The sequence below is a fragment of the Knufia obscura genome, assembly GCF_036327395.1.
Source record: "Knufia obscura strain CCFEE 5817 isolate CBS 148926 chromosome Unknown scaffold_10, whole genome shotgun sequence".
NCBI classification, from domain to species: domain Eukaryota; kingdom Fungi; phylum Ascomycota; class Eurotiomycetes; order Chaetothyriales; family Trichomeriaceae; genus Knufia; species Knufia obscura.
The window spans coordinates 112,623-126,972 of record NW_027042696.1 but is presented as its reverse complement, the minus strand read 5'-3'; the positions used below and the strand labels follow the sequence as shown (position 1 = coordinate 126,972).

The 14,350-nt window shown below is 51.8% G+C and overlaps 4 protein-coding genes across 4 annotated transcripts; 1 reads left to right on the top strand and 3 right to left on the bottom strand.

Moving 5' to 3' along the window:
* Positions 1-152: 152 nt before the first annotated feature.
* GIN1_2 (Gypsy retrotransposon integrase-like protein 1) lies at positions 153-1,876 on the bottom strand (the record flags this gene model as incomplete). The annotated part of the gene is made up of 2 exons (XM_064876270.1): positions 153-1,515; positions 1,563-1,876. 2 exons carry the CDS (start codon positions 1,874-1,876, stop codon positions 153-155), a joined length of 1,677 nt encoding a protein of 558 aa, XP_064727577.1.
* Positions 1,877-3,592: 1,716 nt separating this feature from the next.
* ENA2_2 (P-type ATPase) lies at positions 3,593-7,089 on the top strand (the record flags this gene model as incomplete). Its single annotated transcript, XM_064876269.1, has 4 exons — positions 3,593-4,086; positions 4,133-5,816; positions 6,034-6,807; positions 6,859-7,089. 4 exons carry the CDS (start codon positions 3,593-3,595, stop codon positions 7,087-7,089), a joined length of 3,183 nt encoding a protein of 1,060 aa, XP_064727576.1.
* A 204-nt stretch (positions 7,090-7,293) lies between these two features.
* Positions 7,294-10,225, bottom strand: PMZ80_007863 (uncharacterized protein; the record flags this gene model as incomplete). Its single annotated transcript, XM_064876268.1, has 2 exons — positions 7,294-8,647; positions 8,679-10,225. The coding sequence occupies 2 exons, from the start codon at positions 10,223-10,225 to the stop codon at positions 7,294-7,296; spliced, it is 2,901 nt and encodes a 966-aa protein (XP_064727575.1).
* Positions 10,226-10,712: 487 nt separating this feature from the next.
* Positions 10,713-14,040, bottom strand: BRO1 (bck1-like resistance to osmotic shock; the record flags this gene model as incomplete). Its single annotated transcript, XM_064876267.1, has 2 exons — positions 10,713-13,704; positions 13,763-14,040. 2 exons carry the CDS (start codon positions 14,038-14,040, stop codon positions 10,713-10,715), a joined length of 3,270 nt encoding a protein of 1,089 aa, XP_064727574.1.
* Positions 14,041-14,350: the final 310 nt, after the last annotated feature.

The following is a 14,350-nucleotide window of genomic DNA, read 5'->3' as shown; positions in this document are numbered from 1 at the left end:
GTGGTTCATAAGTACCAAGATTCGTGTGCAAACCGCCATATTCGCTAGCCGCAAGCGCTCGATATGGTCAAAGAGTTGACGCGCGGTGTTAGTACGACAAACCTACCGATACTACTGTGAGCACGGTGGTCCCAAAGTGAGATTCGTAAGCTCTATGGCTCTTCCGCCGCCGATTCAGTGGTTGTGGGCATACCTTGAGCCTTGGCCAGCATCGCATCTGCGGACGACAGCAAATCCGGAACTTCCAGAGCGAGTTCAGCAGTTTGGTTCTCAACGACCATAGCTACATCCTGAGCTTGGAAGTACTGCTGCGCGGTGGGCTGTTGTGCTTGGCCTGAGGCTGTATTGTGCGCACTCGAACCTACGCCGTGGCCAGCATTTCTCTGACACACTGTTGTCGTCATCCTTTCAATCTCTTCGATATCGAAGTCAACAGTATAGTTCAATTGGCGGACCATGTCCTTGATGACTGCCAAACAGGGTCTGGCACCTCCTTCCTGGCATTTCAAAGATGCTAGAATCTTGATCCCAGTCTCGGCTCTACGCCAGGCCTCGCCGGGCTTACTAGTTCCCTCGTGGATCGAGATCAGGAATATAAGCGCCAGCACGGCAAGGAAGACCGTATAGATGCAGGTCAGATTGCTAGGATGCATGAAATAACTGTACGCATCCGACACCGAAAGACATTCGAGAAGTGCCTCACAACGCACGATCGTGTTGACGGCAATCTTCAGACATGTCAGTGCAGGTCTTGACATGGACTCTGGCACAGGCTGTCCATCGGCTAGCGGTCGAAGATAGTGCAAGAATGGAAGGTACAGTAGTAGCTGCGACCAATAAAAGGAAAGCTCCAACTCGTGTCTAGCGATCGATATGTTGATTGGAACATCGTCGCTGTCAGGGGCTGAGGGGGAAACTGCGATACCTATGCCTCTGGTCCAGATGCTCAATTCCTTTTCGGCTCTATTCAGAATCGCAGCGTCGACTTCAGATACGCCAGCACCCGTTGTGTGCCCGTCTGTGGATGCGGAGCTGAAGTCCCATAGTACGGATGCTGTCAACGACACGATTTGATAATACTTTGAAGCAAGGTCGCTGGACGGTGTCGGCGAATCAAGCCGCCCTGTGTAGTCGCCGAAATAACCTTGACTTCTTGGCCGCGCATTCAGAGAGGACTCTCTGGTAGTACCAAGTGTTGTTCCAGCGGTGTCGATATTAATGATCGGTGGAAAACCAAGGACAGTGCTGACGTAGAGATCCATGTTGACTAGTGTTGTGAGTAGCTGATCGTGGCCGGAATCCCGAGACCCTTCGATTGTTGTCCTAGTGCCATGTTTGATATGCAGACCCTGCCGGATGGCTGACGTCGATGCGACGCTAATGTACGTGTAGGCAGTAGATGGCCACGACTTGCAAACGTGGAAGACAATGGAGCAGAGAACAGTTTTCAGCCGGATCATATCATTGACTGCGGTGAGGTCGAGCATTCTCCGAGATGCTAGAAAGTGTTCGTGACTGTAGGACTGTCAGTACAGATATGCACGTTTGGACCTGGCTCCTACGCTTCTGCTACCGCGCTTTCACATCTGCTCAAGCCATGTTTTGATACATCCAACATCCAGCCTAATGCCAAGACGATATGACACAACGCCAGGTTATCCATGTACTGTTCCGTATGACCTACCCAGGGTACGTCGTATAGATCCCTGATCAGTGTTTCCAATGTGATAGCGTCGAGGAACTGAAAGAACGGATGAGTCTGCCTCAGCACAACGTCGAAAAGGGCGGCTGTTTGGGCCCGTTCGGGAAGGCGCGTTGCACCCATGCCTGGCTCGACGCCTGCCAGATCGAAGAGCTCGATGACATGTGCATGCATCTCCACTGAACTTGTTCCTCCGAAGAAATCAAGTACAGAACAGATCACTGCAGGTCCCGAATATGGTCCATGGAAGAAAGTCCTGCCCGCTGATTGCAAAAGTCGTCCGCGACCTACAAGCATGCTCCTCAGCGGTTCTGGAGCACTGACATCCTCGGATGTTGGCAATTCAAGCTGTGCTGGTCCTTCGGCTGCTGGCTTCAGAGTACTCAGAGTTTGTTCAACTTCAAGGAGGCTACTTCCAGAAAGTCCCGGTTTAATTCGCCCCAAGAGATCCCTCACAGATCTGATATCCTCTTCCAATTCCCGTATCCTTTGCGTTGGAGGCCGCGAAGGCCTAGTCCTTGATTCATACGTACATTCTACACAGCGCTATGGTCAACTAGAGTGCTAGGGTGAGACTATGGGAACTCACCGGACCCATACAAATTGCACGTCTTGCACGGCTGGCTTCCATCGCACTTCTTCTTTCGGAGCTTACACTCGTCACAAGCCCAAAGAGAACGTTTGTGGTACTTCTTGACCCTGCCTTTAGGCAGTGCGGTGTCGCTCATGCCTCAGCCAGACAATAGAAGGGAGAATGGAGGTGTAAGATTTTCAGACGCTGATCTCATAGTTGCAATATTCATATGCTCAGGACTTCGGCAGCAACGAGCAAGAGTGATCAGCAGGTACGTTCAGAATAGCAGACACCTACGTCTTGGCGGGTCAAGGCTGTGACACTTGTGATTCGAGCCACCACGAACAATACTTGGCGAGACAAGCAGTCTGCCAGTCTGCCAAGAAGATCTTGTCGCCCCTAGTAAACGTCGTCAGGAGTGTTGGAACCTTTTGACCGGAGGCTTGCAACGAGGCACAAGGAAGGTCCGATAGGTTGCTAACAACGCCGATTCCGATCGCCGAACATCGAAACATTGTTGTTGAGACGGCCTCGACTCAACGCGCTAGATTTTCGCCTGAGGTTCCACAGCCTATCCGTCTTACCGCAATGTCTCTGATTCGTTCACAGCAGAGCTCCACCTTCTCCGCTACCCAAAGGCTTGGCGTTCCTTGGTTGTGCTTTCTGCGCCCAAGCATCCACGATTCTCCATTTCAATTGATGCCAGCTTTACATCAAGGACTCTAAGGCTGCACAGATAATTCACCAAGGGCAAAGATCCCTGGCAGCCTCAAAGTCCATGACGGAGCTTCTCAAGCATAGCCGTGCTGCAGAGCCGATCTGATTGATTGTAATACACCGTAAACCTTCACACGTTGACTACGAAGACAAAGAGAATCATGCAAGCAGAAAACCATACCACTAGCGCAGCAGATGCTGGAAAAGACGACGCATTGGCCAATGAAGCGAGCTTCATGAAGCTCAGTGCATATGCATGCCCTTCAGTCCCCATCTGCGGCAAGACGGACGACATGATGACTGAAAGGGCGGACACAATGTGCTTTAGTGTAGGCTTGGCTACCCCGATTGCCAAGACGAATACAACGACTTTCCGCAGATGATCACTGTGTTCGTGACGCTCGGCGCGGTATCCGCCTCACACTATCTGCAGGCCAGTCATGGATATCACGAAACCGGAATGGATACCATTGCCGTTCGTACGGTGAGAATTTGATTCCTGTGAAGCATGTTACTTAAAGATATTTAGGATCCCTCATGTTGTGAAGATTTCGGGTTCTCTTCTTCCACTCCAGTCTCACCATACGACCCTAATTAGGATGGAGGGGCACGTCTCTGGTCAGGCTAACAAGCCGATGTCAAAGGCCGCCCATGCTCTAGACCGGGATACTGTCAGAAATGAATTAAATGCTGATGTCAAACAGGGCCTTTCTGCTGGCGAGGCACAATCGAGGCTGCAAGAGTATGGCTCAAACGAACTCGAGGATGGCCCTGGTGTTGAGCCGTTCAAGATTCTTCTCCGGCAGGTCGCGAACGCTATGATGCTGGTACTGATCATGGCTATGGTTGTATCTCTAGCGATCAAATCCTGGATTGAAGGTGGAGTCGTTGCTGGAGTTATTGTCCTCAACATCGTGGTTGGCTTTTTCCAGGAGTACAACGCTGAGAAGACGATGGACTCATTGCGCTCGCTTAGCTCTCCAACAGCAAATGTGGTGCGTGACGGACAAACCATAAATATACCGACGGCCGAATTGGTTCCTGGAGACCTAGTCGAGTTGAAATTAGGTGACGGTGTTCCTGCAGATATAAGGTCAGTATACGGGACTTCCTGACAGAGCATGACTGACTTCTAAAAGATTGCTAGAATCACTCAATTTTGAGACCGACGAGGCACTCCTCACTGGAGAGTCACTACCTGTTGCAAAGGACGAAGAAGCTGTCTTCGAAGAAGATACTGGTCCCGGAGATCGTCTCAATGTTGCGTATAGCAGCTCAACAGTTACCAAAGGTCGAGCGCGCGGTATAGTCTTTGCGACAGGGATGTACACCGAGATTGGATCCATCGCAGCTGCTTTGCGCAAGAAAGACTCGAAAGTCCGTCCTGTCAAGCGTCGAGCAGACGGTTCGACTCATCCGCTCCGGTACGCAGAGTCATGGACACTCACTTTCGGTGATGCTGTTGGAAGATTTCTTGGTGTGAATATCGGCACGCCGCTTCAAAAGAAGCTCTCACGCCTTGCGATGCTACTTTTTGGCATCGCTGTGGTGTGCGCTATTATCGTTCTTGCGGCAAATGATTTTTCAAGCAATTCTGAGGTCATTATTTACGCTGTCGCTACTGGACTGTCCATGATACCAGCATCTCTGATTGTGGTACTGACTATTACTATGGCGGTAGGTACCAAGAGGATGGTACAGCGCCATGTTATTGTCCGTAAGATGGATGCCCTCGAGGCGCTCGGAGGCATCACAGATATCTGTTCAGACAAGACAGGCACTTTGACGCAGGGCAAAATGGTCGCAAAGAAATGCTGGATACCAAGCAGGGGCACATATTCCGTTGATGTCACAAACGAGCCTTTCAATCCAGAAGAGGGCGATCTCCTCTTCAGTGAACGGTCCGCAAAGCACAGCGCCGACGAGAAAGGCGAGAAGAGCGGCGAAGCACATGACGCAGAATCGCTTCTGGCAGATAATCAACAGCTGCGTGATTTTATGCTCATTGCCTCCTTGGCCAACCTCGCGCACGTGTACAAGGGGAAGGAGAACACCTGGCAAGCAAGAGGAGATCCGACCGAGATTGCTCTGCAGGTGTTCGCGTCGAGGTTTGGACACAACAGGTCAAAGTTCTTGGATGGTGAGGCTCCCAAGTACAAACAAGTGAGCGAGTACCCCTTCGATTCAGATGTGAAGAAGATGTCTGTAATATTCGAGGACACGGAAGACAAGTCTCAGATGATCTACACAAAAGGCGCTGTCGAAAGGGTGATCGAAACATGCGACACAGCTATCTGGGAAGGTTCAGAAGAAGTTGAGCTTACCGAAAAAATGAAGGGTGAGATACTCGAAAACATGGAAGCACTTGCCTCTATCGGACTACGGGTTCTTGCCCTCGCAAGTCGCCCATACAATTCTGCTTCCGGCCGAAGAGCGAGCCGAGATGGACCTCCACCACGAGAAGAAATTGAACGCAACTTAATATTCCGAGGCCTCATCGGCTTATACGACCCGCCACGAACCGAATCATCCGATGCAGTCAAACGGTGTCATCGCGCTGGCATCAAGGTACATATGCTGACTGGCGATCATCCTGGCACAGCCCGTGCTATTGCTGCCCAGGTCGGCATATTGCCTAATATGAACCATGTCAGTGCCAAGGTCGCTGATGCCATGGTTATGACTGCCAAACAATTCGACCACTACTCGGACGAAGAGATTGACAAGCTGCCTGTGCTGCCTCTAGTGATCGCAAGGTGTGCGCCTGCTACCAAGGTGCGGATGATTGAAGCATTGAGAAGACGGAAGGCGTTCATGGCTATGGTGAGTTCTTCTGTCTTTCCTCGGCCCCAATCGCTGCCTGTCCGCCGTCTTCCCCCAAGGCACTTTTTACGACACGAAGTTGTCCCCTATCTCACCTTCACTCAACCCCGTCCTACCTCAACGTCATCACCCCTCTTGTGACTTTGTCTGGTGGACCCTTCAAACCTGTTCATTCTGCGCAAATCAAATCGTCTCGGAAGCTAACCACCCTCCACAGACCGGCGACGGCGTCAACGACTCTCCCTCCCTCAAAATCGCCGACGTCGGCATCGCAATGGGCATGGCCGGAAGCGATGTCGCCAAAGACGCTTCAGATATAGTCCTAACCGACGACAACTTCGCCAGCATTCTAAACGCAATCGAAGAAGGCCGCCGAATGTTCGACAATATCCAAAAATTCATCCTCCATCTCCTCGCCGAGAACATCGCCCAAGCCTGCACCCTCCTAATCGGTCTAGCCTTCAAAGACAGCACAGGGCTCTCCGTCTTCCCACTCGCCCCAGTCGAGATCCTCTGGGTAATCATGATCACGTCTGGCATGCCAGATATGGGTCTAGGCATGGAAATCGCAGCCCCCGATATCCTCGAGCGCCCTCCCATATCGCTTAAGAAAGGCGTATTCACCCTCGAAGTCATGTTCGACATGCTCGTCTACGGCCTCTGGATGAGCGCCCTCTGCCTATCCAGCTTCGTCCTCGTGGTCTACGCCTTCGGCGATGGGAATCTGGGACAGAACTGCAACGACTCGTACTCGGAGGCATGCGACACGGTCTTCCGCGCCCGCGCCACAACATTCACATGTCTAACGTGGTTCGCGCTGTTCCTTGCCTGGGAGATGGTCGATATGAGGCGGTCGTTCTTCGCGATGACGCCGGGGACGAAGGGCGCCAGACACCTCACGCAGTGGTTCTGGGATGTGTGGAGGAATAAGTTTTTGTTCTGGGCTGTTATTGCGGGGTTTGTGACGATTTTTCCGGTGTTGTATATTCCGGTGAGTTTTCTTCATTTCTTCGTGTGTTCACGCCGCTAATGATCCCGATAGGTTATCAACCACGATGTCTTCAAACATACCGGTATCTCGTGGGAATGGGGTATTGTCTTCGTTGAAGCGACGCTCTTTTTCCTGGGCGCGGAGACGTGGAAGTGGGCGAAGAGAGTGTACTTCCGGCGCCGGGCTGCGAAGGACAAGATCACCCCTGAGGATTTGGAGGCTAGGGCTTTTGGCGAGTTCCATAGTGGTAGCGAGGATGAACTGCAGGGAAAAGAGGGCTAGGAGAAGTCAGTTGAGATGCAGACTTGCATCGTACCATATGAATTGTCAAGCTATACCGTCTCTTGCTCATTTTGTTCACACCAAAGCCGAGTTCCAGGTTGTAAGGACTTCGAACTCCATGTAAGCACTTCGAACTTCATGTAAGCATTTCGCACTCCGCATAAGCACCCCAGGAGGGCGCCAGACCACCAAGTTTGCACCACATCACAACTCATCGTCCGTCTCCATCTCCGTGTAGTCACTGATCTCATCCTCCTCTTTGACAGCATCTTCGCCCTCCCCATTGGTTTCAAGCAGCCCACTAGCCCTAATCAAATTCCTCAACTTCTGGTGCACCGGATTCTTCGCCGTCTCAATAACACCCTCCCTCTTCTCCAACGCACCACGGTAAGCATCAACCATCCCCTCCACGAACACTCCCAACTCACCTCGCACCCTCTCGAACTCATCCAACAACCCCTTGACCAACCGCCCATCCCATTTCGTCAACACCACCCCAAGCACATTATCGCCAACAAGCGCCTTATCCAACTGCTCCGCCATACTCTCCCGCGAAGTCCCAACCAACGCCGCCCTCTTATAACCCCCCCTCCACTTCCTCTTAACATCCCCCGCCATGTCGAAACTAGCCGCCGTATAAACAGCCCCAATCTTCCCCCTCGCCCCCTCAAGAATCTCCCCAAGCCCATTCTTCCTCCGAACATGCTGCCTATCGAGTTCGTCCAACCACCACGTCTTAACACCCGCCTCCACCGCCCTCCCCCTAACATCCACATGCACCCCCTCAACACACTCGCCCAAAAACTTCACACAATCCGCCATCGCAACCCCCGTAACCCCCCTCGCCATCGTAAACAGCTGCTCCATCCTCCCCTGCACAACCGTCTGCAACACAAGTCTAACCCACTCATTCATATCGAACACCTTACTCCTCCCATGCCAATCACCCTCATGTCTACACGCGGCCCGATACTCCTGGTAATACAGCCCCTTATTACTGCGGTCCGAAGCCGGCTTCTCAACCCACGACTCCATCTCCGCCGCCACGAACTTCGAACTCGCTTTCTTGATCTTGGCCAACTTCGCCGTGATCTGCGCACTGTAGGTATCAGTGATATTCTCCTCGGCGCACTTGAGGCTCTTGGTGAATATGTCGGGCAGTTTATCGAAGAGAGTCGTCGCTTCGTCGATTGCGCGCTCGGCAATGGTGGGATCGACTTCGCGGGTCTCGACGTCTTGGGAGAGGAACATGTTCAGGCGGGATAGGACGAGGAGCATTTCGTCGTTTAGACTGTTGAGGCGTTCGCTTCGTGCGTCGGTCGCGATCTTGCGGAGGTGGGCGGCGAGCGCTGGGATTTCGGTGTCGGAGAGGTCGGTGAGGGCGTTGGTGGATGGGGCGTCGGGGCTTAAGCCATTCATGTGGCGGTATGCGCGGGCGGAGACGCAGAAGACGGGGAGACGAGTTCGCAGGGTTTCGTAGTATTGTGCGTCTTTGATGGGGTTGGGGTGGGTGGTGTCGTCGTTGTCGGTGACTTCGGCGGCTGCTTGGGCGATTTGGCTGTCGTGCATTTTGGACTTCGTCCATGTACATTTCGACTTGGGCTTTCTTGAGTTCGTCGTTGCGGGCGGTGATGACGAGTTTGTGGGCGCGGAGATTGAGTTCGTCGATTTCGGCTTGTAGAGTGTCGGCGTGGGCTTGTCGTTCTGCGATTCGGTTTTGCAGCTTGGTGCATTCAGCATCTGCGTTCTTCTGGCGCTTTTCGAAATATTCGAGCCATTGCTGGACTTCGGCATCGGTTACTTCTTCGCGGTCCTTTTCTGCTTTGACGAATTTGTTGCTGAGACCGATCCTAGTGCGGGGTGCGAAAGTTGGCTGTTTCTTCTTCAGCGATCGCTTTGCATCCTTCCATCGTGTATGGTCTTTGCGGGCATAATCGGATGTTTTATCTTGCTTGTCAAGATCCTGCTGAGCGACTTCGAGCTCATATTTGACCAGATTGAGTTCATCTTCCTTCTTGGCCCGGACCTTAGAACACTCCTCCTTCTTCATGACTTCGAGATCCGCCTCGATCTCTGACAGGGAGACATCATCAGACTTCGTGCTAACTAGCACAACACGATCCAAATGACCGCCGTAGCTGACATCTCGTAGAGCATCGGCGATCATATCTGGAAGTCCACCATCGGATCCTCCTCGAAGAGCAGGAGTGGCGATGCAGACCGCCGAGCATTTCTGGAGGTACTCTTTGGCTCTGCTATTTCGAGCAGCATTGCTGTCCATGACACCCGGTACATCTGCCAACACCAGACCATCTTGCAGGAAAGGACTGTGAATATAGACGCGAACAACTGAAAGAAGGGGCCATCGTGCTGCATAGTCTTTCTTGAGTGCAACGACCATTGATCGAAGTTCTTTCTTGAAAGATTCAGAGTCATCGCATGCAATTGTTTTTGTCGTACCAAGATCGTTCCTGAGTTCGTTAGATGCAAGTACTTGCTCTGTTGTCATGGTCTTGAGCCTCTCATCTGTGAGTTCGGGGTACACAGTTCTGAGTTTGGCGATGGGACTAAGTGCATGTTGGCGGAACTCCGGCGGAGCACGCAAAGCCTCAAGTGCTTTGTCAACATCGACGATCCAATCCTGTGCCGTGATGTGTATGAGCTCTGCGACGAATGCATGTTCGCGACCTTCGTTGGAATGAAGTTCGATGGCAGCAGCTGTACATGCTTGTCCAAGACTGCCAGTTGGGAGAATGCCAACTTGATCAAGTAGTGCATTGAACAATGTTGATTTGCCACAACCTGATGCACCGAGGATGGCTATTGTGCATGGTGTGTCGACAGAGCTATCAACAACTTTGCACAGATCCCGCCGCAAGGATTCAGTTAGGTCATCAACTTGAAGCTGATCAAGAGCGGTTTGGATGATACCATGACCTTTGGCAATTCGCTGAGCAGTCTTGTCAATGAAGACGTTGCGTTCAACGAGTTCGGTAGGAAAACCGAAAGCTAGCTTTGGAGTTGGAGAAAGGCTGTCAGTGATTTTCGGTGAGGATTCGGACTTCGCCTGAGAAGAAGCGGGCTTCTCAATTCGTCGGCGCTTGTTTGGAAGACTTTCCATATTGGATCGTGCCATGGTGGTTGAGAGTTGGACAAAGTGGATGAACCTGGGCTGGGTTGAACAGAGGGGCCGGAGACTGGACACAGAGGTACGAGAGATTGGTAAGGAAGAATGTAGGTGTACTGACAAAGGGATAGGGGTATAAGTAGCCTCGAGGCCTCGCGACTGCCAAGCCTTGCAGGTGCAGGTGTAGCGGTAGATATGCGAACTGAGGCGGAACTGAAAGTCTTGGCATGATCTGTAGGCCTCATACGCGGGTATGGTAGCTGCTGCAGTGAGCTGAAAGTAAAGTCTGTGTCATTGCTGCAGGCAGAAGCGCGCTAGCGGGTCGACGAGGTATCAATAGGAATAGACACAGTGAAGGTATTGCAGAGGCGTCTGCAACAAGAAACGAAAGGATAGAAGTCAAGCTCACCAATCATCACCCATCAATTTTCATACACGCCATATCGTCGTTGTACAATACATACCCGAATCGTAACTCTGATATCTTGAAGCAGATCTACTTCCACTGACTCAAACCTGCCCAAGGATCTCCCTGTCCTTGCCCATTCACACCACCAGTACTTTGACCCTGACCTTGAGGTTGTTGATTCGGCGGTCTCTGCTGCTGATAGTTTGCGTAGCCACCTGGTCCATTCGCCCACGGGCCTGTGTTAGGCGGGTACTGAGTCGTTGATCCTCCACCAGGCGGGCCAGGAGGCGGCGGTGGAGGAACATAGTTCTGCGGTATGCCGTAGCCAGGCCATTGTTGCTGGTTGTGCTGCTGTGAGAATGGCTGTTGATGCTGTGATTGAGGTGGTTGCTGTTGTTGGTGATACGGTGGGTTTTGGTTCTGCGGCGATTGTATTGGTGGAAAGCCGTAGCTCGGGTACTGCTGGGAAGGGGATGTGAAATTCAGTGGTGTCGGAGATTGGACTGATTGTGGAGGGAGCGGTGAATGGCTTTGTTGGTAGTAGTTTGACTGACCTTGCCCTGGCCGCTGCTGCGATGGTTGGGGAGGCTGCTGCTGGTATTGATGTTGTGGCGGCTGTTGTGGCGGCTGCTGACCATAAGGTGGGTATTGCTGTGATTGAGGCTGCAACGATTGCTGCCTTTCCGGGTATGCCATAGGATTGTAGCCTTGACCGATTGGCGCCGCTGCGCCCTGAGAGAAAGGTGGATATTGCTGCTGCTGAGGACTTGTAGGTGAAACTGCAGGAGGCTGAGGTGTATGGCTTTGCGCAGGATGGCTCTGGTACCCATTGGGTACAACAGGAGCGGGACTCTCTCGTGGGGGTATAGTGAATCTTGGGTCAGCATTCGCCGATGGATGAGAAGGCGAACGCAAGGGCGCGTGCGTCGTTGAATCGTAGTTGAACTGGGCTGCGAGAGGTTGAGGTCGGTGTTGGCTTGGGCTGGTCGGTGATTTCTGTGGTTCCATCGACATACGTTCCATCAGCTTCTGTAATCTTTCTTGCTCTGCAGCTGCCTGACCAGTTGCTGCGCTTGATTTGTTCTGCTCGATCTGCTGTAGAAGTTGAGCGCCTTCGGACCGTCTGTTGTTGACAAAAGCATCAACGTTCTTCTCCAGACTGTCGACGCTGTCCTTCATCTCGGCGTAGAAGCTCTGCGCTCGCATCAAGCCTTGGATCATATCTTCATGCGCCGTGTATATTTTCTTGTATTTGCTCTTGACAGCACCTCTGCTCTTCTGGATGCTCTCGTATCTTTGCTGATCTGACCGCACGCGTTTATCCTGTAGCAGGTCACCAAATGTCCTGGTCAGCTCCTTAAGCAGAGAGGACTGTTTGTGAACAGTCGATATGAGCCGATTTTGGTGGGATCGGAACTTCTCGAGCTCAGCTTGAAACAGCTGATTCTCCTGATTTGCGATTTGCTTCTTGTTGAGTATAAGCACATTCGAGATATCATCATTGTGTACTTTCTCCTTCAAGTCCTTCAGTACCTGACCTCTTTCTCGCTTGACAAGGCTGAGCTTGCGGAGAAGTTCTTCAACCCTGGCAATCTGCTCGGCTACTGACGGGCCACCTTCCTCATAATCTTCATCGAGGAGGTTCGCCTGGCTGCCTCTGTGGGGAGCATTGCCACCAAGTTTGATTAGGTTCTGCTGATATAGCACATCGGCTTCATCGCGCTCGCCAGCACGTCGCATTTCATCGAAGTCAGCTTCATACTGACGCGCAGTCGACATCAGCTGAGCGTCGCTGTTCGATGCCTGATCCACGGTGTCTCTGTAGCTCTTGATGTCGGTCCGCAAGGTAGAAGTTAGCCTCGAACTAGGCTGTTGTGTCCATTCGCCACCGTACTTCGATCTCATCTTCTCGCAGACACTTTCCTCCATATCCAACTGTTTCGTGCTTTTCGATAGGCTCTCCAGTACAGCCGCTTTTTCTTTTTGTAATAGCTCGAAGGCTCTATTGAATGGCTCGTGGTTAGTCAATTCGGCACACCACTGCTCGAACTCAGAGTCAGAGCTCATTTCGTTATCCACACCGCCCTTTAACACGTTCAAGCTCTGAGGTAGCTTGAGATAGTCCAAGCTAGCAGCCATTTCTCCGTTAGCCTGCTCAACCTTTTCTGCTTCGGATCTCACGAGCTTTGCCTTCTCCTCGTCGTACATGCTGGCTGATTCGGTAACGGACATAGGTACAATCTTCTGGAAGATATCAGGACCAATTATTCTCTGTATATCTTGGTTCTGATATAGCTCTGATACTGGTATAGCTTTCGCAGCTGGCAGCTTAGGGACAGGCTGGACTGAAGCCTCGGCCGGTACGGTGTGGTGATAAATCAAATCGTTGTCTTTCGTCATGGTGGTAAGCTTATGTTCGACTATTTCCATTTGTCTCTTGGTGGTTGCTTGTAAGGAGGAAGCAGTGTCTGAACCTAGATTCGATGAAGGACTTGGTTTTGCAGGAAAAGATCTGGCGCTGTTATAAGCAGCTTTGGCTGCCTTGTCTGCCAGTTGGAGTCGTGCTATGGCAATGCCATGCTCGCCTCCTTCATCGTCTGCTAGGGCCTGATTGTATTCTGCTAAAGATGAAATGTAGTATGACTTGACTTGAACATGTTTGATCCAGCTCGAGTCAAAAACGCCTTTTAGCGATTCAGATTCAAGACCTTCCTTGGCCTGCGAATAGAGGAAATGTGCCTGGGAAGCCAGTTTGGCTAGTAGACCAGGCTTCTTGCCATCTCTTGTCTGCCTCTCGAGAAATATTTCTTGCGCCTGGGCCAAAGTAATGCTTATCATGGTCTTGACGGTATCCCGGTTCAGATCGATGGAGGGAGCATGTAAGAAGTTCTCGTTGATGTAGGTGAACATGCCGGCCGAGGCCTGGAAGGAGTGGTAAGCCGTCTTGAGACCTTGGTCTTCAGCTCTATTCTGGGCTGCTGCATTACAAGATAGGACCGCTGAGATGTTGAATATGACTGAGGCCTTCTCGTAGGCTAACGAATACTGCGAGGTGGGTTTGTGTGTGAATGCATCGAACCTGCAGTCTGTCAGATCGTCCTGCTATTGCTATAGTGTTTCGTCTGTAGTCCACTTACCACGTAAAGGATATCTTTATATGGTTCTCATCGACCGGGAAGCGCAGATCCAACAACTCCAGCTGACCATAGTATCTGTATAACAAGTCGCGACCAGAGGCACTGTCAGCGCCGGCGCCTCGCATGTCCTGGCGCAACCTGTTGAGAGTGTTGCACTCCTCCGAGTACTTTTCCGGGTCATCGCCATAGTTGTGTCTGATGTAGGTCTTTAGTGGTTCTACCCAGTCTATCTCACTCGTCTGCTTGAGCGGACTGCTCAGCATCGGTGCTTGAACCATAGTCGGCGAGAGGGGCTCACGGCCCTTGCACGAGTGGTATGACGCTCAGGCGGGGGGGTAGTTGAGGCTCTGCTGTAGGCGAGGTTCCAATGTGCTAATTAGTACGAAGTCCGACACACTTTGCGCTCAGGACCTGTTTGGATTGTTTCAATGCTTTCGAGGATTAATGACAATGCCTAGCATGGCTTGATGCAGCCGCGCAACTGATATGGAGCCCGAAAGTCACTTCGACGTGATCAACATGTGATGACATCGGAGCTTAACCGTGGCTACGGCGGCGGAGTTCTTCTGGGCACCAATGGGCTGCACT